This window comes from Diuraphis noxia, unplaced genomic scaffold (assembly GCF_037042655.1).
Source record: "Diuraphis noxia isolate RWA-SAM2 unplaced genomic scaffold, SU_Dnox_SAM2 contig0001, whole genome shotgun sequence".
NCBI lineage: Eukaryota > Metazoa > Arthropoda > Insecta > Hemiptera > Aphididae > Diuraphis > Diuraphis noxia.
Window position 1 is genome coordinate 55,186,189 of NW_028301711.1, and position 21,991 is coordinate 55,208,179.

The following is a 21,991-nucleotide window of genomic DNA, read 5'->3' on the forward strand; positions in this document are numbered from 1 at the left end:
TTCCTAAATAATTAAAATTACTATTTTTCGTCCTAATTTTAATTTTAAATATCTTTTAGATAAAAAATAAATAAATAAATGTCCTTATATATACTTTTTAGATTTTCTGGTTTCAAAATAAACTTCATATGATTAACCTTGTTCTAAATTGTCAAGCTTATCTATAATAACATTATAATAAACTCTTTTAATTACAAAACTAATGATGATTTTGAAGAATTTTATAGAAATTTGAACTTCATAAATAAATATAATATTTAGGATGTATACTCTTGCAATCTTTCAATTAAAAGACCTCCCTGCAGGATTACTCGTGGTTGTTAGGACGTATATACTTGTATTATATAACACCGTTATTTAGTTTACAGATAATACAATGCATTATAATATCGAGTTATTGACTATAAACATGTACGAAACAATTATTATTCGATTGATATAAAGCAGGTACTTATATAAAGCAAACAAAATCCATTCTAATCTTTTCCGTCTCTCAACGTGCCCCTTCCACCTGTTATATATTTTAATACGTTTCTTTTCGTTTTGCTGCATTATACATATACAAGAGTAGAAATATAATATGTTCTTATAGCTAAATGGGTTCCTGCTACGCGTCACATAATAATTGTTAATTTCAGGTTTCCGCGCATGCGGCAGTTATTGAATTATTTCATGATAGTTCATTTATAATATGCGATACCATTTCGAAATTTTCCTCTTTTTTTTTCCTATATTAATTATAATAGTTACATATATGAACATATACAGTGAAAAGTCTTTATAACGAAACTCGTTACAACGAAGAACTTTATATTACTTAAATGACATTAATTTAAATTATAATGGTTGGTTTGGTTTAAAACCTATTAATTACTCTCTATTACGAAAACTCTCAATAACGAAAGAAATCACATGGTCCCTTTAAGTCTGTTATAGAGTTTTCACTGTATATATTATGCATGACGTACGACGTTTGTAACTTATTTAAAAGCTATGATGAAAATTCTTCGAATAATGTTTTGAAAACATATTTCTCCATATAGTGTCTATAAACTTTTGCATAATATGTTTGAAATATACATATCACATTTTACGGAACGATCAATCTTACAATATTAATTTTTTTTTTTTGATATCAAATATAGTTTAATTTCTTTATCATTAAGTAAAAATAAATGCAATAAACCAATATACTTTATATTTATTGCTGCTTCTGCAGCGTGCGTCTGTTTATATTTCGTATTTTTGTAGGTAAATTTATTGGTTGTATCATGATGTCTTGTCTCTTGTAAGACTTTTTCCTATACATTGCTCCCAAAGCTCTTACTAGTAAAACGTCAAATTTGGCATGCTTGTTTTAAGGTCACGTCTCGAGTTTGTGGCTCATACATACGCATAATATTGGTTTATTAGACAAAGCCATTCTTAACTAAACATCAATCTAGAATCATATATACCGGCAGTGCTCTTTAATTCAGGGTTTAGGTACTCAACGTGGAATCAAACATGTGTGATCTATATGATTAACCGAAAATTAAGTGTTTTTAATTTAAATGTTAAATTAATAATTTTCAATGATACAAATATTGTAAAATTAATGCAACCAAAGTTATGAGTTGGCTTTCTCTGCAAAACTTTGAGCTGCAAATTATTCGTAATTCTTATTTTTATAATATCAATTCAATTCTACATTGCTCTATCCTCTCTACCCCCTTTTTGCTGACAAAATTGCGTTTAACTTTGGATTTTTTAAATTATAAGTAAATTATAGATATATGACCGGAAGCATAAAAACACAAAAATCTTTTAAAAAATATCAAATATCAATATAAGAAAAAAGAATAATATATGATATTATGAACCCCAGTGGCGTATTTAGGGGCAGGCTATGAGGCTAGAGCCTAGGGTGGCTTTTTTGAGGAGGTGGCCTATTTTTATAATTAAGAGATTGGTACTTGGAAAAATTATTTTAATATATTTTATAAATTAAGATGTTTTGATTATTGATACATGTGACATGTCGTTAAGTTCATGTAAAACAAATTTATGAGTGTTTTCTAAAAACATAACTGTTATCGGAAAAGTCAACAATAATATTGTAAAACAATTAAAAAAAACTATCAGGCCTGCAGAAGTATGTATTTTTTAAAATTTGTTTATTTTAAAGATTTAATATAAATTATTTTAATAAAAATGTGCACACAAAAATGTATCATGAAAGGTTCAGACCAAATATTGTTGATTTTTTGGTGTCACGAGGTAAGGATAGGAGCTTCAGAATAATTTAGCTTATGGGTGCCAAAAAAGCTAAATACGCCACTGATGATCCCCAGGAAAAATTCTTAACTACTTCATTGCAGTATAGAACCTGTATTAGTCTGTGGCTTGTCGAGTATCTAATTGACATTATGTACCTATAGGAAAAAATGGACGACATATATAGTGATTAAATTAGGTTAAATTTTGGTAATTACCCATAGGTATATTATTATAAATGATTATATACTAGTCGTGTTAAACATCATTTTTTGTTACTTGCTTGTGTATTTAATGAATATTCGCCAATCATTGATTCGTTGTTCTTACTAGTCTTATCTTATAGGATGGTTTTTATTCGTACAGCATAATTTAACAGTTTCGTTTGACTCAGTAAGTCACTCGTGGTTTCTTGTTATAATTATTGGTTAAATAACAGTTGCAAGAATCAAAAAAGTTACAAATAATCGCATTCACATAATCATAGTCAAATCAAAATAGTAAATACTCCTGAGCATAAGATATTACGAGTTGGAATACATATGCGCATTGTATCAGATCGTTGTATTAATAAAACAAATTGGACCTCATGTATAACAGCGGGGTAGCGTGCATTATTATGTATATTGTTGTTTAAATCTTTGATGGTATCATCCATTATTTTTTCAATAATCCTGAATTTACTCCGGCTATTGATGGGCACACGGTGTAAATAACGAATAAAATACTTAACACGGATATTCGTACTAGTTTAAGTATATACTTTGTACTATATTAGTCATAACTCATAAAAAACCCGGCTGAGTACTGCCTACTTGATGGGAGAAAATCCATGATGCTTAGGTATTGTATTTAGTATTTACCGATAGTTGTAAACATATATTGTATTTACCTACGTGGCGAGGAAATAAAAACCAAATTCAATATTTATACTAGAACAGGCCTGCATTAATAATCGATACATTTAAATTTTCTGTAAGTTTATCCATAATTATAATTAATCTTTGTTTCAACTGAAAAATATATTGCGCGATACTGGGAAAATAATCGTAACGATGATCCATCATTTTGGTACCGATATATGCCACACTATCACGTGCAGCTAGATAATCGCTCAACTGTATATCTATATATATTAATATTTCAACTATTAGGGGATGGTGATCTCACTGATCTGTTATACGTTTTTACAATGTACGAGTGTGTAATGTGTAGACAATTTTGGGATATAGAAAATTACCGGACGGAATACTAACAAAATATTCGTATAGTTGTTTATTAATATAAATAGGTACCTAACATAAAACTACTCATTTTTTCGGAATCTTGTAAAACTCGTAAAACTATTGACAAGAATCTTATTTTTAAAAATACATATTATGTTTGATACACTTACTGTCTCCTTCTATATCTAACGTGCAGTCTATGAAATTTGGGTTAATGTTACAGTTTAAACTTGAATACGTTTTCAAGTTAATATCAAATTCTACATATCATTTTTGATCAAATATTATTTTCTAAGGAAAATGTTGAGGCGTTTTATACGTTTCGTGCTGTATTATTTTGCTTACTGGAATTTCGCTTTATATATATGTACAAAAATATTATATGTTTATAACTTGGATCACGTATCATATTATGATATGAACCTAAAGTTCATACGAAATGTAAATCCATTTCATTAGAATTTATTCATCTATATGCAATTTGTGTTCACAGGTCTGGGCTTTGGTATGATCTATCTGCCTGCCATCGTGAGCGTGACGTGCTATTTCGATAAGTTCAGGTCACTGGCTACCGGTATCGCCGTTTGCGGTTCCGGGCTGGGCACGTTCATCTTCTCACCGTTGGTCGATTTCTTGGTGAAAGGGTACGGCTGGAAGATCACCTTGTCCGTCATATCGGGCCTGGTGTTCATGTGTACATTGTTCGGCATGCTGTTCCGGCCGCTGAACGCTACCAAATCCGACGACGATGGTGACGATAACGGTGAAAGACCGGCGCTGATGAACGGAGCCGTGACCAACACAGTCGTGCTGAACATCGTCGAACCACCGGCGGCCGAAGGACAGTCGTTAAACAATGTTATTGTTGGTAGCGTGGACACGGCCACTCGGTCATACGATCACATACCCAATTCGGACGATGACGACGAGTGGCGTGGCGCTGGCCACGACCAGACCGAGATATCGCACGACACGCTGCTGTTGTCGGACGGCAGGAGGACCAGCAAAAGCTCGACCACGGCCGCAGCCACGTCCAATGCAGTGGTTGACTCCCCAGCTGCATCATTCGGCAATGATCTGGACAGACAGTCGCGGTTCACGCTCAGTCAGCCAGAGCTGATCGCCGGTTCCGGTGGCCGACACAGCTGTCGGCTCAACACTCGGCAGCGGAACGAACTGTGCTACGCCAGTCAGAATCTAAAGCCATCCGCGAATGGTGGCAGCGGCGGTATCATGTACCAGAAAGACATATTTTACAGCGGCAGTCTGGTCAACTTAAACGTGAACCGCAGGAGGTTAGTAGATTATGCTAATAATGCCATACTTATAATGTTTGCTATATGGTGCAGGTTTGATCCATCTTCTGACCACAATTACTTTTATATTTTTTATTTTATAATATTGATTTACCGTACACACGGCGTAAACTTTAAAAATATTTTTTTACACAAACATTTTTTTATTCTAAATATGGCCTCATAAAAATATTAAATAGTATTCGTTTAAAATGTTTTTGTTAACATTTAGTGGTATAAATATTTGAAACTATATTAGCAAACGTGGTTTTCAATATCGATGTAGCTATTTATGAATCACACTGTATACGTATCTAACTATAAATTGTACGTGTAATGCAGTGGTGTTATTAGGATAAACAATTATTTAACTTAAAAATCAAGTTGTCTTTAATGTTTACGCCGTGTTGAAAATTATACCTATAAATATATAATTTAAATAAAGTTTGAAAAAATATCTTCTATGTAAAATTTTAGACTGTGGTATACTATTTTCCCTAGATCTCATAATCATTATATATTTCATAGGAGTGGGTTCCTCTTTAACACAAATTTTAAGTTGTAGCATTGTAAATATACTTGGAAATGTGGACGGTGAGGACTTAATTGTACTAATATTTTGTACTGATCTAGTTATAACTAAATCATATATATGATTACATGTAGATAGTCCAATGTTGTTCACGCTGATAAATGACCGATGCTCGGTAAATATTGCAAATAGCTTATACAACCTATATTTAATACTATATGCGTATTGCATACCTAAAAATAAAAACGATCGTTTATTGAGGTAAGAACGTAATTAATATGATGCAAATCATTTACTAAATCAAATATAATATTAGTATATATTGGTATTAACTATTTATATCTATTAATACACATAGATAATACAAGTCAAATATTTTGAGAAAAAATTAATGCTCTAATACTATAGTAGAAGTAGGTATTTTTGGTGCAAATTAATACAAATTATTCAGTTTGTTTTAACGGAGCTATTGATTTTAGAATAATGTTTTCTAAAAATTTTCGGTAAGTTTCTTATTAATAATCACAGAAATAATTACCATAAAACAACAGAAGAACGAAAATATTTCAGAATAGTTTTCGACCGCATTGATTTTGTTTGCGTGTGTTGTACTTAAAAAAAAAAATACATATTTGTAGGTACTTGAAATTTGTGCACAAACATTCATATCAACAATTTCTAGCTATAGTTTAATCTTAAATATATTTATCCGGTTCCTCTAGGGTTTTCGTTTAAATTTGTAAAATCTCTAATCATTAAAGTGATAAAATACTCAGCATTTAGATTGTTTAAAAAATCTGAAAATGTAAGTAGTTATTATAGTTTATAGTTGTTTCATATAATGAGATACATATATATTTAGTTTATGAATACATAATAGCAAAAATGGGCTTCAAGTTTTTACTAAAACAATTATAAAAGTTCAGGTTTTACAGTTTCGTTAATTTAAATAATATACCTAGTGTTTACTTTTAACTTTAATAATTTAATGTCATTAATTAATTGACTTTTAAGTTTAATCAATTTAAAAAAAAAAACAATTTTTTGCAAAAATTACGTTTTGGATAGGCAAAAAGTTTTTATTAATAACCTTGCTTAATTAAAAACTAGAATTTTTATCATTAGTTTCTTTTAAAAAAAATAATAAGTAATTTTAATTCTAGTGTAAACTTATAATAAAATCTTTTATATCCGTTTATTTGGTTTTTAAGGTTAAAAATACATAAAAAAGAAAAGTAAAAAAGTAATTAATTAGTTAGAAAATTAATATAATATCTTTCCTTATATTTAAATGAAAAAACTGACTAACTGATTACATCAATGCATAGTCTAAACGGCTAAACCGCTGGGTCTATAAATGTGTAATGTTGCATAAGATTCTTTATTCCATGATTAAGTCTAGCATCAAAAAATTATTTTCGGAATTTCAACCACTAAAGAATTCAATGTGGTGTCAAAATTAGTATTGTTTTTCACGGGTTGGCTCTAGAACCATTTATTCAATAATTTAAACGGGGTTCATTAAGTTAATTTATGAAGCACATTATGCCCAACAACTGAGCAAGTTCTTTCTTTTTTTTTCATCATGTAATATGCAATCTGTACAATTTAGGCACTATAATCATATGCGAGAAAAGTAAAACGAAAAATAAAGAAAAAAAAAACAGACAAGAAAGATGTGATTAAAGAAGCCACTCATTAGTGACACTTTAGCTGTTGTTGATATGCATCGTTATATTAATTTAGAGAAGGTCACGACACCATGATCTTTTAAACCTGCGTTGTTGATTTCCAGGAATAGTTGGGATGGAGGGAGTTTTTATGAGTGGATTATAGTGATTTGCAAGTTTGAGGTGAAATCTATCGTAGAAAGATTTGGCTTCTTCGTTAATTATTTTTATATGAAGGTCGTTATGGAGCGTAAGAAATGAAACGAAATAAGGGGCATTTGTAATTTTGCGAAGTGAAATATTTTGGAAAGTTTGAATTTTGTTGGTATAAGATTTTTTGGCCGCTCCCCAGATTTGTAGTCCGTAAGTAAGTCCATATAGGTTTAAAAGAGATTTATATATTATTGTTTTTGTTTTTAATTTTGTGCATTGTTTAGAATAGAGTGATTTGAGTATGCGGAAGCGGGAGTTTAGTTGGAGTATTTTTGTTTTTAAATGCATATTCCATGTTAAGCATTTGTCAAGATGAAGACCTAAGTATTTGACCGTGTCAGAGGTAGGGTTGGAGTATTATTTATGAAAATGTTGGGGCAGTGATGATCTTGTTTTAGAGTGAAGGTAATGTGGACTGATTTTGAGCTATTAATTTTTACCCTCTATTTTTTGTACCAGTCCGCCATTAGGTCCAGATGGAGTTGAAGTGTAAATGAAGCTATTACTGGGTTTTCATGCATTGACCTAATAGCTTTGTCGTCAGCATAATCAGCTACTAGAGTATCAGCAAGTGTGGGTTGATCGAAGACGAAAATATTGAATAATATAGGGGTATATTGAACCTTGCGGTACGCTTGCCTTTATTGTTGATATATAGGAGAAGGCTGAGCCGTATCGAATTTGAAAATGGCGAATGTCTAGATATAATTTTATTAACAGGAAAAGTGCTGAAGGAAGGCACTTCCTGAGTTTAAATAACAAATCCTGTCAAATGCTTGGGAGATGTCTTAAAAAGCACTAGTGCAGTATTGTTTTTTTTTTTTTTAGAGAGGAAGAGATAACATCCACGACTCTATGAACTTTGTGAATTGTGCTATGCTTGCATTGAAAATCAAATTGAGATTGAGGGAGAACATTATTGAGGATGATGTGTGAGGATAAACATTTAAGAATGAGTTTAGTTTATCGCAAAAAAAGGGCAGGAGACTAATTAGTCTGAAAGAGGCAGGGTCATCGGGTGCCTTACCCGGTTTAGTAGACATAATAATGTGGGAAGATTTCCATAATATTGGAAAATAAGAAAGTCTTATGATTGAATTTATTATTTAAGTTAGAAAAACTGGATTTTTTGGAAGACATCTAGCACCTTCTCCTGTTATTAGATTGTATTCGGCTGATTTTTTTTATTTAGGTAGATTTGCGAATTTTACCTCGTTTGGAGTAACACATTTTTCTAGTTGGCTTTCTAGAAGAGAAGAGTTTAGAAATGCGTTAACTCGGTTGCTATGATGGAGACAGTGCCGTAGAAACCGCCGGTGCAGGCGGTGCAATACACCGGGGCACTTGATCTTGAAAGGGTCCTATGCCCTTACCAACTATCTGATATAATGTGACCTAAAATATACAACAAAGAAAAAAGAAAATTATGTTATAAAATTTTGGGGCACCTACACCAATTGGCAATTTGCACCGGGGCAAACAAGTATCTAGCTACGGCACTGGATGGAGATCTATTATGTCAATGTGTGGGACTGGAAAATATTTGACAAATATTTTTGAAACAATTCCGTTTTATCAGAATCTGAGATAGCAAGCGTGTCATCACTTTTTTTTATAGGTAGGGAAAGATTTTTGTATTGGACCAATTTTTTTGTTTCTTTCCAGAGACTACTATTGGCCGTAGAAAGTTTTGATAATTTTTCTTCTAGTTTGTTTGATTTTAGTTTGGCCAGAGTCCTTTTTTAGAGAGTTAGCTAACTTATTGTGTAATGATTTATGTGATTGTAAGCGTGCGTGTTGATACTGAGTTCGTGCCCTGCGTTTTTCTACTATGAGAGAACAAATTTGGGTTGGTAGTATCTGAGAACAACAGTGATTTTGAGTGGGTTTATTTGTTGTAGTTGTTGATGCAACTGTTGCTGAGTGAATTATTTTGGTAAGATTGTTAACTGCTTCATCAATATCAGTATTGATTTTTAGTCTAACTTTTAGATTAATTTGTTGGTGGACTATATTGTGAAACATGTGTCGATCAGTTGAAGCAGGAAAATGTTTAGGTGATTGGGTGGTTAAAAGTGGATAACCGGATATATTTAGAAGAACCAATGAGCGATCAGAACTTAGGTTTAAAATATTGTTAGTAAGGCAATAAAAGTTAGCAGGGAGTTTTGAAATGAAAATATCCGGAATGTCTGTTTTTTTAAATTGAGAAAATGGCTAATATGTTGGTCCAGGGGGTGAGAGGATTTTATAATTTTATACACGTCAGTAAAATTATACAAGAGACTACCACGTGGGTTGTTCAATTGGCATCGATTGGTGTTTATCATTGTAGTTTCCTCATAAAATGAAATTATTGAAGGTGTTATTTATTGTTTCGAAATAGTTGGACCAATTGTTTAAGGTTATATTATGCTTAGGGGTTATTAAGGTTATGTCGATTCGACGGTTGTATAAAACATGTTGAAGTTCCAAGATGTGGTTTTTAAAAATTGGCATTAAAAAGTAAAATTATAAGGGATCTATTAGCTTGAGAATTAATCATTTTTTATCTTTGAGTAAGGATGATATTACTTGTGTAAGGAGAGCTATCAATGAGTTAGGTTAGGTTAGGTTAAAATCATTTATAAAATTAGTTAAGACGTTATTAATATCTATTGGAGGTGAAGAATGAGCACCATGCCCATGATTTTGTTGATTTGATTGATTTCGGGTAGCCTGCGCAAACGATTTTGGAATATAATTATTATTTTCTACTTTAGAAGAAGTGGGAGGAAATGGGTGGCTCATTTTTACATTATCATTATCAATATTGTCTCCTGGGTTTATATTAACATTGTCATAGAAAAATTACTTTTTTTCGTCGTTGTAACTCTTTGAAGATGGTACATCCCTTGTAATTGGCCGGATGATTTCCGAAGCACAGGGCGCATTTGACTGGAAGTTCACGAGGTTTGGAGCAGTCCGAGGAGAAGTGTAGGTCACCCCAATGAACACAGTGGGCAGGGTATCCACAGTATGCTCGAGTATGGCCATAATCCTGACGTTTTAGGCATTGCGGAATTGGGTGATGTTTGTACGTGTTTTCTACCTTAATTTTTATGTATATCGTATAGGAGTCAAGTTAATTTGAATATATTCTGTAGATTTTTCAGATTGAGTTAGATCAACGAAAAAAAACGGAAGTGGTAGTTTGGTATTTTTGCGAAGTACTTGAGTTACTTGTTGTACTTCGAATGAAAGATCTATAAGGTTTTTTTTTGATTTCATCGACTGTGGTTGATGGATGAATATTTCGAATGACAGCTCGAATAGGTTTGTCTTGATTGTATGAAAAAGGGCATTATTATTTTTTAGGTAGTGTACTAATGTTCTATATGCATCTGAAGAAACAGTTTGTGTTTTTAGTTGGTATGTTGATGATTTACAATAAACATTTTCTTTGCCAATAAGTTGAATTAGTTCGGTGCAGAACCTGTTATACTCAGTAATCCCTGACATAAAGATTGGGGGTGGTGGTTTGGAAGATGTTTCGTCTTGTGTGGATGTTTGTTTTTCGTTCTGAGTGGGTAACGAAAATACCTCTTCATCGTCGTATGGTGATAACAGTTGGTATCGGTTTGGTGTGATAAAAGGTGGTTTGCGTTTATTTGTATTCATTGGTAAGAGATGTTGCTCATGAACAATAATCCCTATCGTATCATTCCACACCCAATTGTCTGTTGCTGCAGGTTCCCTTAAAAATAAAAAATATTATTATTATCCTTACACCAATATCTGATTATAAACGCACAGTCTCAGCAAAGAATTGTTTTTTGTGTATACTTGCCTATAGTGTTTTATAAGTTATAGTTGAATTCAAATTTAACACTATTACAGTAACTTCCTCAATACGCGATTTACACACAAAATTAACTATATACTGCTAAGCGAGTCGGTGACTTTTTTTAAACTTGATGTTTATTGCTACTTATAAGTATATACACAATAAGTCGTAAATTACAAATATAATTTTCAAATTCCCATATTATGCCTATATATCATCCATTTTCCTATGATGACTGTTAATACTTTTGATGTTTATTCAACAATAATAATAATGTCATAACTTGACGACTATCTTTTTTTTCTACGGTTTTAAGCAACATATATTTTTTACATGAAAGTTACTAGGAAAAGTTTATTTTGCCACAGTAAAAATCTGTTTTCAATAATCTATTTAACAAATGTCCCTTTTTTGGAATTTCTATGAAAATTAAGTATTAATCGGTCTTTCTTATTATTTGATAAAAAATATTGTGCGTCATAAACGACGATTGCAGATAAAGCTTAATTAAAGTACCTACTCATATAATTATTAAAAGAAAATGCGCTCAGAAATACGTTTTCAATCGTCAACAATAAATAATAAGATTTAATTAATTTTTTTTTTTTTTTATCGCCTAGTTATAAAACAATTTTAACTCTGTTTTATCATATAAAGCTCTACTCAACCCGACATACGGACATCAAACATGGGGCACAGCAAAAAAAAATAACTATCACTTATAAAATTCAAACATTCTAAAATATATCCGATGTGGCTATGTTCCACTCTATATCATACTTGCTAAGAGTTACTAATAGTTGGCTATTTTAATCAGATTTTTCATATTATACTTATTCTTATCATTTAAACTTATTGTACTCATTTTCATACATTGTTTATGTCATATAAAAAACAAAAATATTATCAAATCAAACTTTTTACCTAACAGTTAATTTTTTTATTAGTAACAAAAAAACATCTTTGCATTTGACTGGTTTAATTTTTTTTTTTAAACTACTGTGTTTTAATTATTTGTTCAGCTAACAGAATTTACAATAGTACTATCGAGTTCAACTCACACCTGACGGTGTGTAAAAATCCATAATGTTCCTAATATAGTTTAACAATAGAACACTTTTCTAGTGTAAACGTATGAGAAGAGTAAATATGATGTCACATTATGTTTGTTACCGTCAATAACTTTTTACTAAATAATGCGTTTTTAAAAATTATTATCGTGCTCTAATAAAAGAGCTCTTATAATTTATTATTATTTGAAGTACCTACTATTTCTCGTAAACCTTGTATAAACTAAAAAAAAAATGGTTTGGTATAAAGTGGCTGATTTATATATGCATATAGACCCTTAGGCTAATCCAGTTGCTATTTATGTGTGCAGTATTAAAATGTAGTAATATGAACCCAAAAAGTGTTTTTAATTTGGTTTCAAATATTTTTACCGTTATATATATATATATAATATATATATATGAAAAAAAAGTTAATATGTAAATTATCATGAAAATTAGTGCTTGATTGATTTGTAAACAATACTACGAAATGCAACGAAGCACTCTGTATAATGCATATTACATATATTTTCGTAGTGCTTAATATAGGTAGGTAGGATTGGTGTATAGTATATACTATGTATTATCCTATTATGTAATGATTTGTACACTGTGTGAGCAACAATCACAAGTTTTGTTATTATATTGCAGGCTAAAACCACCCTTTACGTGTACTGTGTACCTATAGGTACGCCTATAAGGGCGTTTGTTAACTTTTTCCAGTATGAAAATTGTTTAATATTTTTTCAAAGTAAAGCACGTCCTAGTATGACACGTCATGTTGTCAGAATCGACCTAAGCTCGGACAAATTATGCTATTTTAATGTTTTTCAACTTGTCACACCGTGTATAACGCTTTGAGAGTTACTTTCTTGTCAGTAACATAATTTCCGACGATAGATAAAATTGTAATATTTCTGACTTAAAACTGTATGAATACAAGTATCCTCATATGTTTCTTTTATAGCTATCAAAAATTTAACTATTTTTAAGTTAACATTTGGAAGAAATTCAATATATAAACAAAGAACAACGATTTAAATTATTATGTCATAATTCAAAAATATTGTTTGCGGGGATTTTAAACTTACGTACGTATATTATCATATTTTATGTACATATTGACATTTTTTATAAATATTAAGATCAATTTTACGGTATGATCTATTAGCTATAGATGATACCGTATTACTGGTAGTTAAATAAATTACTATAATAATTAATAACAATATATTTATATAATATAGGTTGACAGACCGCCTCCGCTCAGAATCATTTTTTGTATGTAATCGTTTGTCATTAAATATTCGAATTGAACTATTACAATGACCTACTCAATGACAAAGTACACTTGCTTCCCACTCCACATCACAGCGGCTATTTACTTTCCCCTTTTTAACTTTTTTATTATTATATGTGAATTTCGTGCTTTAAATACTAAACAAAATAGTACCTAAATGTTACTGTCTGTGTCATGGACACGATAATGTTCGCGTCAAGTTCTAATCTTGTTTTCAGTACTATATATTTTCTCGTATGTGATTATGATTTTCAAAATGCGTTAGTCACATATTATTCGTTAGGTCTGTATTTATCGTGTTATTTTTGCGGACACGTTTTTCTAGTCTCTTAAAACAATAAAAACAAAACATTTTTATCGGTAATTCAGCACCGCATATTTTTTACTTACAATTTGAATGTAATTGCTGATTTCAATATATATATATATATAGTATAATGTAATGATATATACTACTTGAATGTTTGACCGTTTAAATTCTTCGTTGTCGTATATATCATGTTCTAATTTCATAGTGGTATAAATGCCCATGAAATACAAACACATTGTCTAATGAAAACAAAAAAATGTAGATACACTTCAATAATTAAACATTATTTTCGTGTTCTATCATGAAAAATAAATCTTATAAAAATGGTTATTTTATCCGATTACTATACCGAATTCTAGCGTAAAATGTAAATACCACCACGTACAATCGAGTACACAAAACATGAAATTGTTTATGATAGAAACTATGTATTAGATTTCACATTTAATTTCACGTGTTCGAGTTCTCTAGAATTATAAATATAGGTACTTACTGAATGATAAGATGCATAAGAGACAGTAATTTTCGACTAAGTTACAATTGATTTTCAGTTAACTAACAAGTTATTATATGATTATAATCTTTCTAAAAATATCTAAACGAAATTTTGGAATTTAAATTTTTTTTAATGTAATTTTTGTCATAATTTTTGTTTAATATTTTACTTTTTTGGTAAATATTAAAAATACAAACAAATTTCCTATAGAGAAATAATAAATAAGTTTTTTACCTATGAGAATACATTTTATGAGGCCCCTCAAATAAAATAATATTAAATATTATAATATTAGGAAAAACTTTTCAGCTTGTAATATTTCTAGCTTTTTTACTATTCGCTTTACTAGTTTACTCTTCTGGTCTTGAAATTTACTAAATTATGTGATATAAATCAATAAAGAAACAAAAAAAAACTGAACAATGTAAACCTATAATACTTATACTGGCTATACTCTTTGAATTTTATTAAATATTTTATTACATTCAACATTATTATAATATTATTTATAAAGTATCTATAATAATTCTTCTTTTTGCAGAACTTTTTATTATTCCAAACAAGGTTAAGAATACTATTATGTATGAGTTAATCTAATTTATATATGCATTCAATCGTGAAAACATAAATTAATTTTGTTGACATGCTTAAAACTTGCTCAGTGGCCCCTCTCTAGCATAACTTTAAATGGTATGCTCGTCAAAAGTTGACTTGAGATGTCTAAAAGCTGATTTTCTTAAATTAATAATAACCATAAAATTACCTAAAAATTAATATTTTTTGAATGAATAATATTCTAATTTTAAATTTGGATTTAAAAAATATATAGAATTTTACGATTCGTCTGAAATGTAAAGTGAACAAATATAATTGATATTAAAATTAAATAATACTATTTTTAATTAGATTTAATTTAAGCTGGCGTCGGTATATTTTATAGTTCATTCAGAACTCAAAATAAATGTGGTATAGTGTGTTAAATCGTGAGATGGATGCCTAACCAAGTGAAAAATGGTTTTTCCATTTCCATTTCGGTAGGTATATGATTTCTTAGTATACCTAAACGCGTTTATTGCACCTATGCTCTTCTCAATATTGATAATATCTAACAGACAACAGTGTTAGAAAGCCCTAGCAAACCTAACACATTGTCATATTCTCAGGACCATATCGCAGTCGACCAACGCCGGTGCTTATACCACTGAAATGACCACTACAAACATGGAAAGCGACCAATTTTCGGATGGTATCTGTTGTTCTGCTGACGCCAAGAACACAATAAAGACTATGTTGGACTTCTCTCTGCTTAAAGACCCCGTTTTTATACTGTACACAGTATCCAACTTCTTGACGAGCATTGGCTTCAACATACCTTACTTGTACTTAGTGGTGAGTAGAATATATATATATATACTACTAAAATATCTGTACTTATAATACACTATCGTGTTTATATAGCAGGTAGGTACGCATTTCTATGCACATTGTATATTAATGCTATCATTTTTGTCATCACAGTTCAAACGTTTAATTTTTGGAATAAGCGTAATTTTAAGAGAACGTAGCTGTGTCCGCATATGCTGTCATCGCTTTACTCGCATAATATGATATAGCAAATTTCCGTACACTGATTTCAATAACGTGCTGTTAGTTTTGGCATTAAAGGAAATTGGCTTTTAATCAAATTTTTAGTTAAGAACATTATCTGTGTTATCTTGTTATAGGTTTTAACGATATTTTAATTTTAAAGTGAACTATGAAAATTTTCAAACATAAATATTTTACATGCTCAAAACTCACTTGAAAATTAAATTATCCGTATAAAATCAAACAAGGCATATACACATATTATTGTTCTTACCCATAAATTTGATATGTTGTGCGTGTGCAAGAGTGCAAGCGGCCTCGCAGCAAGTGCGTTGACTTCCTCTTAATATTTATGATCTAATAAAATAATTAATAATTAACAACAATATTTTATGTTTATTAAGTTTATTTATTATCTATAATTGAATAATAAGTCCGTGTGGTATTGATTTGTATTTTGTATATACCTCCTTACACTATTTAAGCCTTAGAATTTAAATTGCAATTACATTAAAAAAAATTACAATTGTAATTTATTTAATTATAAAGGCGCGTCCAGACGGAGCAGCTTTTGCCGCGCGGCAAATACGCGTCCACACGGTGCGGAATTTATTTCCCGATTATCTTCCAGTAGACAATAATTTAAATACTTGAAAAATAAGTACTGATGCCGCGCGGCTTTGCAGAAAATACGTCCACACACACGCGGCATAGGCGAGCGGCACAAGCCGCGCGACTTTCCTTTGATGTAGGCCGTCTACTAGGCCGAACGGAAATTATGCCGCGCGGCATCAAAAAAAGCCGCGGAAAAGAGATGTGATTAAAGAAGCCACTCATTAGTGACACTTTAGCTGTTGTTAATATGCATCGTTATATTAATTTTATTTATAATTTGTCGCGTATAGTTTCGTTCTACTAGTTAATATTTTATCATCTACAGTAGAATAAGCGAGCTATGTGGTTGTTTTTCCGATTATTATTATTATTTTGTTGTTCTATTATTATTATTTATTATTTATTATTTATTGCATGTTCCAGCCCCAAGCCGGCATGATGGGCATAAAATCAAAACATTCAAGTTACCTGTTGGCGTTGCTGGGCATAGCCAACACTTTGGGAAGGATCATACTCGGATTTATATCGGACAAACCGTGGATAAACAGGCTCATGGTGTACAATCTGTGTTTGACTATTTGTGGAATAGGTAAGCGTAAATTGTTCATAACAATTCTTTTCCCCAGACAAATACGACCGTTATAGTTCGAATTTCAGGGTGCAATGTGCATTTGAACAAATTCATTAAATGAGGTCGCATTTTTATGGACGTGTCTTATTGTTGGCAACGTTATATAGCATCTCCAAACAAGGCCGTCGCGGTGGAGTTGTGTTAATGTGATATTTAATGTCTTGACAATGCACATTGAATATTATCAATTATTTTATACTGTTCTATTATACATACACGTGTTCAGAATAAAAATGGATTGTCCATAACATCTTATCAGTGGTCATTCCAATTGAGGCTAAACAAATGTATATCTATATTATAGATTAAAATCGTAGTATACAAACGGCCTCAATTTGTTATCACTTCACGACCAAAAATATAAAGTGAACTCAATCTTTGATCTCCCATCCATACTTTTATCATCTATGGAATAAAAGAACATCAGGCATCAGCATGTCATTTGTTGCATCTATCTTATTCACACGCTGTTGGTCACAGCAAATCACTATCGTACTCGTATATTTGTCGCCTTGTAGTCAAAAGACAACAATACTGTGTGGTGACTACTGACGTATAAGAAGCGTTATATACTTATAGGTTCCCCAAAATTGTTATTTGTTTAAATATTTATAGCTAGGTACGTGATAATTAACTGTACATAAAGGTTGGACAATATTTTAACACCTATTAATTTCGTATAATAGGTATTAGGTATGCTCACTTATATTAGGGTGACCATTTAAAAATAAATAAATAAACGAAACAAACAGTTTTAGGTAGACACTCTTAAAACAAACCCAACCATTTTCTAATAATATTTTTATTTTACAATTTAAATAATGTTGAATAAGCTTATTATATTTTATTTTACATATATAATAATATGGAGAAAAAGCGTCACGTTTGATGTTTGTCGGGACAAAATAAATTATGATCAGAAAGGTGTCAATCTCGTTTTAAACGGGACGTATGGTCACCCTACTTATATTGAATAGTTAAAATATTTTAATATAATTTTTGGTTTTTGGTATTGTAAAAATATTTATTTTTTTAACCTTATTTGAACTGATTTTTCATAAATCATTATTTGGTAACTTTTTTAAAATAGGTTTATGTGTGACAAATAAAAATTTCATGGGTAAATTAAAATATTCTTACTAATTTTCAAATCTAATACTTTTAGATTCCAAGTGGTTCGTTTTACATTGATATATATATATTATTTTTAATTTTTAAGTTAGTCTAAATTCATCTGTAATCAGATCCCTATATATTTATCTATACGCTATACCTAATATACAATACAATATGCTTTACCTGTTTTTTTTTTTTTTTTTTTTCATGGCACAGCTACGATGCTGAGCACATTCTGCACGGGCATTATTTCATTATCCTTGTACACGATCGTTTTCGGATCTACGATCGGCGCGTACGTCGGCCTGACGTCGGTGATTCTAGTAGACCTGCTGGGCTTGGATAAATTAACAAACGCTTTTGGAATCTTGTTGATGTTTCAGGGCATTGCGTCACTTGTCGGACCACCCATAGCTGGTAACCCATTTATTTATCCGTTGCGCATTATATATTACATAATTTTGTATAGATACGGCGATCGATAATATATTATAATAATTAGTAGTAGTATATGTATAGGACCTCCCGAGTAAAGGAATCTTTATCCCAACTTGTATTTATAGATTATGTGTTCCGAGAAAATGTTAATCCCGTCACAAGAGTTTTGATGTAAATCCATCAAGAAGACGCCGGTGCGGTATAAGTTCTTGTGACGGGTGCGCGCGTGAAATATATCATATATTAAACCCCAACGATTGCTTATTGTCGGCCGATATTAGTTAGTCGCATTAAGTGTTCCAATGTACCTCGGATATCGTTGTGAAGTTTTATAATAATATATAACATGGACGTCACTAATTAAACTGATTTAATACCTATATTCATTGCAACGGAGCTTAAACAAAATTTTATGCCGAAAACCGATAAATTCAATTCTATATCCTATCACCAAAAACTGTTTATGTTTATATTTCTCCGGACAAAACACCAAAATTAGTTTAAAATTTAAACAATTATCAAATTTTTAGAAAAAATATCGATCGCCGTGAATTAATCGCTGAATATGCTCTACCTACTGCAGATTAATTGTACCTAATAAACATTATTTACAAAATTTTACGATCAGCAGTCCCAATTTGGCTCCGTTAGTTTAAAATGTATAGTGAATTGACCTCTTATAAATATTGAAGGTAACATTATTTTCTAGGTTATTATGGAGGCTTTTTATGATATTTTAATTTTAAAGCGAGTTATGAGTATTTTTAAAACTATAAATTGTTTATATATCTTCAAATACTCATAACTCGATTTAAAATTAAATTATGATAAAAAGCCTCAACGATAACCTAGAAAATAATATTACCTTTAATTTTTATAAGAGGTCAATTCACTCTAAATTTTAAACTAACAGAGCTAAATTGAAACTGCTGGGCGTAAAATTTGCTATGTCACGCACTTGTAAGGCGGAAACAACACATGCGGGTGTGACCTTCTCTTAATATTATTTATTAACTGTTTAACTTTGTCTTTTATGTAGGGTGGCTGTTCGACTTGACGGGCTCGTACAACCCGGGTTTTTATCTATCGGGGTCAAACATCGCCGTCAGTGGTGTGATGCTATTCGTTATACCGTACGTCCAACGACAGTGTGAACGGAAGGAACTGGAGAAAATGACTGGAGTAGTAAATAATAATTAACACGTAATGACAGGTGGACACATAGACACACACAATGTACTCCTATACGAATTGTTATAAATGTAAAATGTTACGTTATTTGGGAGATTATTTAAAAGAAAAATTCATTGACATAAATCAAATCTATTATTATAGTTAATATTATATACGTTAAAACGTGTCTCCAGGACTATAACGCGCAGAATGCGTTTATATTTTGTATTTTCATTTATTTTTTTCTCTGCTCCGCGGGGAGATTCCGTTGCCGCGTTCTTCCTGTTTCGATTTTGCTCAAAATATGTTTTTATATGAATAATATGATATAGGTTTACAATTGTATATTTAATATTATATAGATATTTCTTCGTTTTTAGTTTTAACCGTGAATTTGTATTCTCGGCAAGCAGGCGAAGACATTTCACGAAACACTCGAATATAATATTAATATAATACCTAAATACATAATTAAGTTTTATTTTTCTGTTCGTTTAATTATTACACATTCGTCTAGTGATTTACACATTACTGATTTTCCAATTTTTTTTTTTTGCTGCTGATTTTTTAATGAATTAGTTATTAGCATGTATCTAATATCAATCGAATTAAAATTAAAATTCACTTTTAATTTAAATATTTTTATTTATCATACATAAATATTTTAGCCGATACTATATGTATTTTTTCAAAGGACCAAAACACATAATATATTATATTTTATAAATTATTGTACCCATAATACTAATTAAGGTGAGTGATCGTGAAATAACTAAATGGCTTAATAATTTGTTGAAATTTAATAATCATCGTATAATTCAAATTAAATATTAATCAACGTTAAATTTATCGGAATCAAATTATTTTAGATAGGATCATAAATGTTTCATAAGTTTTCCGACGGTGAAAAACTAAACAGTTTACCGCTAGTTTTGTCTGTTACTCGATTGATTTTATTATCGATTTCCGAGAAACCGGAAACAAATTGTTTGATTAGACGACCCCCAACTAATTTGCTTAACATAATAATAATTTAAAGAATATTAATTTAATCTTTTAAAAAATAATTTATTTATTTTACATAATTTGCACGCGATGTTTCAATAAATCGTTACGCCTATATTATTGTGTAGGTAGTATTTAATTTTATAAAAGGTTCATACCTTATACCTACATAATATTATAATATACAATATAAATATTATATATACATTATTATGTTATGAATATTATTGATAAAATTAAGTATAATATATAATTACTGTGTACAAAAATATGTTTGCAAGTGATGTTTTTGATGTTGTGTGGACGACCGCACGGCGCACGCATCTATGTTAAAGGATTTAGTTATATAATTCTACACATAACCTGTATAGGACACGTGAAAAGACCGTTTCCCGAGATGTCGACCACGAATTTTGCTCACGTATTCTTATGTAATATTAATAGAATCAACATACTTTTAAAGATTTTTAAATAAGTCTGTTTTTTTTTTTTACTGAAACATTTCAAAAAAAGTGTATTTAAACATGTGAGTGATCTACACACACTCACATATTCGTTCTTAACTTTGTATGACTACGTTATTATTATTAATAAACTTTAAAATTTAAATTACACGTTTTTTCGTTTCGTTGACATCAGAGTGTCAATTTGTCACAGACGAGTATTACTGAACAGTATATTATTATTTTTTATATCTTATTATTATTATTATTTTAATTTTAATTTTGATTATAATTTAATATTTATATAAATTATATCGCGGTCGTCCATTCAATTTTTTGACAGTATGTACTATATTCATGTTTGCTGTCTGAGCGACTTATTATTGTATTATTATTACTATTATGACTACTATTATTATTAATATTTTTTTTTCACCATTAGAAAAATGTGTCATTAATTAATGTTTTAAATCGTCATCTTAGTTAAACTCGACAATATATTATGTCCCTTAGTTATTTTATTTTATATATTTTTGTTACGTGATACAAAATCAAAAGAAAAAACTGAGAGGCCAATTATTTAATGTTAAGTATTAACTATGTATATAAGGAGTTATTGTTATCTTAAGCATAATGATGTGCAGGAATATTTTTAATAAACGCTTTTTTGATGTACAAGATAATGTTTTGCTTTTTTTTATGTAACACTATATTATCATCAGCTAAGTTATAGTGGTTATACTTAAAGTATTTGTCTGGATATCAAACTGTAAAATATAAAATACTTGCAAAAGTTTAGAACACTTA

The 21,991-nt window shown here is 30.2% G+C and overlaps 1 protein-coding gene across 1 annotated transcript in view; it reads left to right on the forward strand.

Moving 5' to 3' along the window:
• Mct1 (Monocarboxylate transporter 1) overlaps nucleotides 1-21,867 on the forward strand; it is a 75,168-nt gene extending 53,301 nt beyond the window's left edge. Inside the window, exons 5-9 of the mRNA XM_089229564.1 lie at nucleotides 3,976-4,777; nucleotides 15,340-15,565; nucleotides 16,802-16,967; nucleotides 18,342-18,542; nucleotides 19,603-21,867. Of these exons, the coding sequence (XP_089085690.1) occupies nucleotides 3,976-4,777; nucleotides 15,340-15,565; nucleotides 16,802-16,967; nucleotides 18,342-18,542; nucleotides 19,603-19,763 (1,556 nt within the window). The 3' untranslated portion in view covers nucleotides 19,764-21,867. The remainder of the gene's footprint in view (nucleotides 1-3,975; nucleotides 4,778-15,339; nucleotides 15,566-16,801; nucleotides 16,968-18,341; nucleotides 18,543-19,602) is intronic.
• Nucleotides 21,868-21,991: the final 124 nt, after the last annotated feature.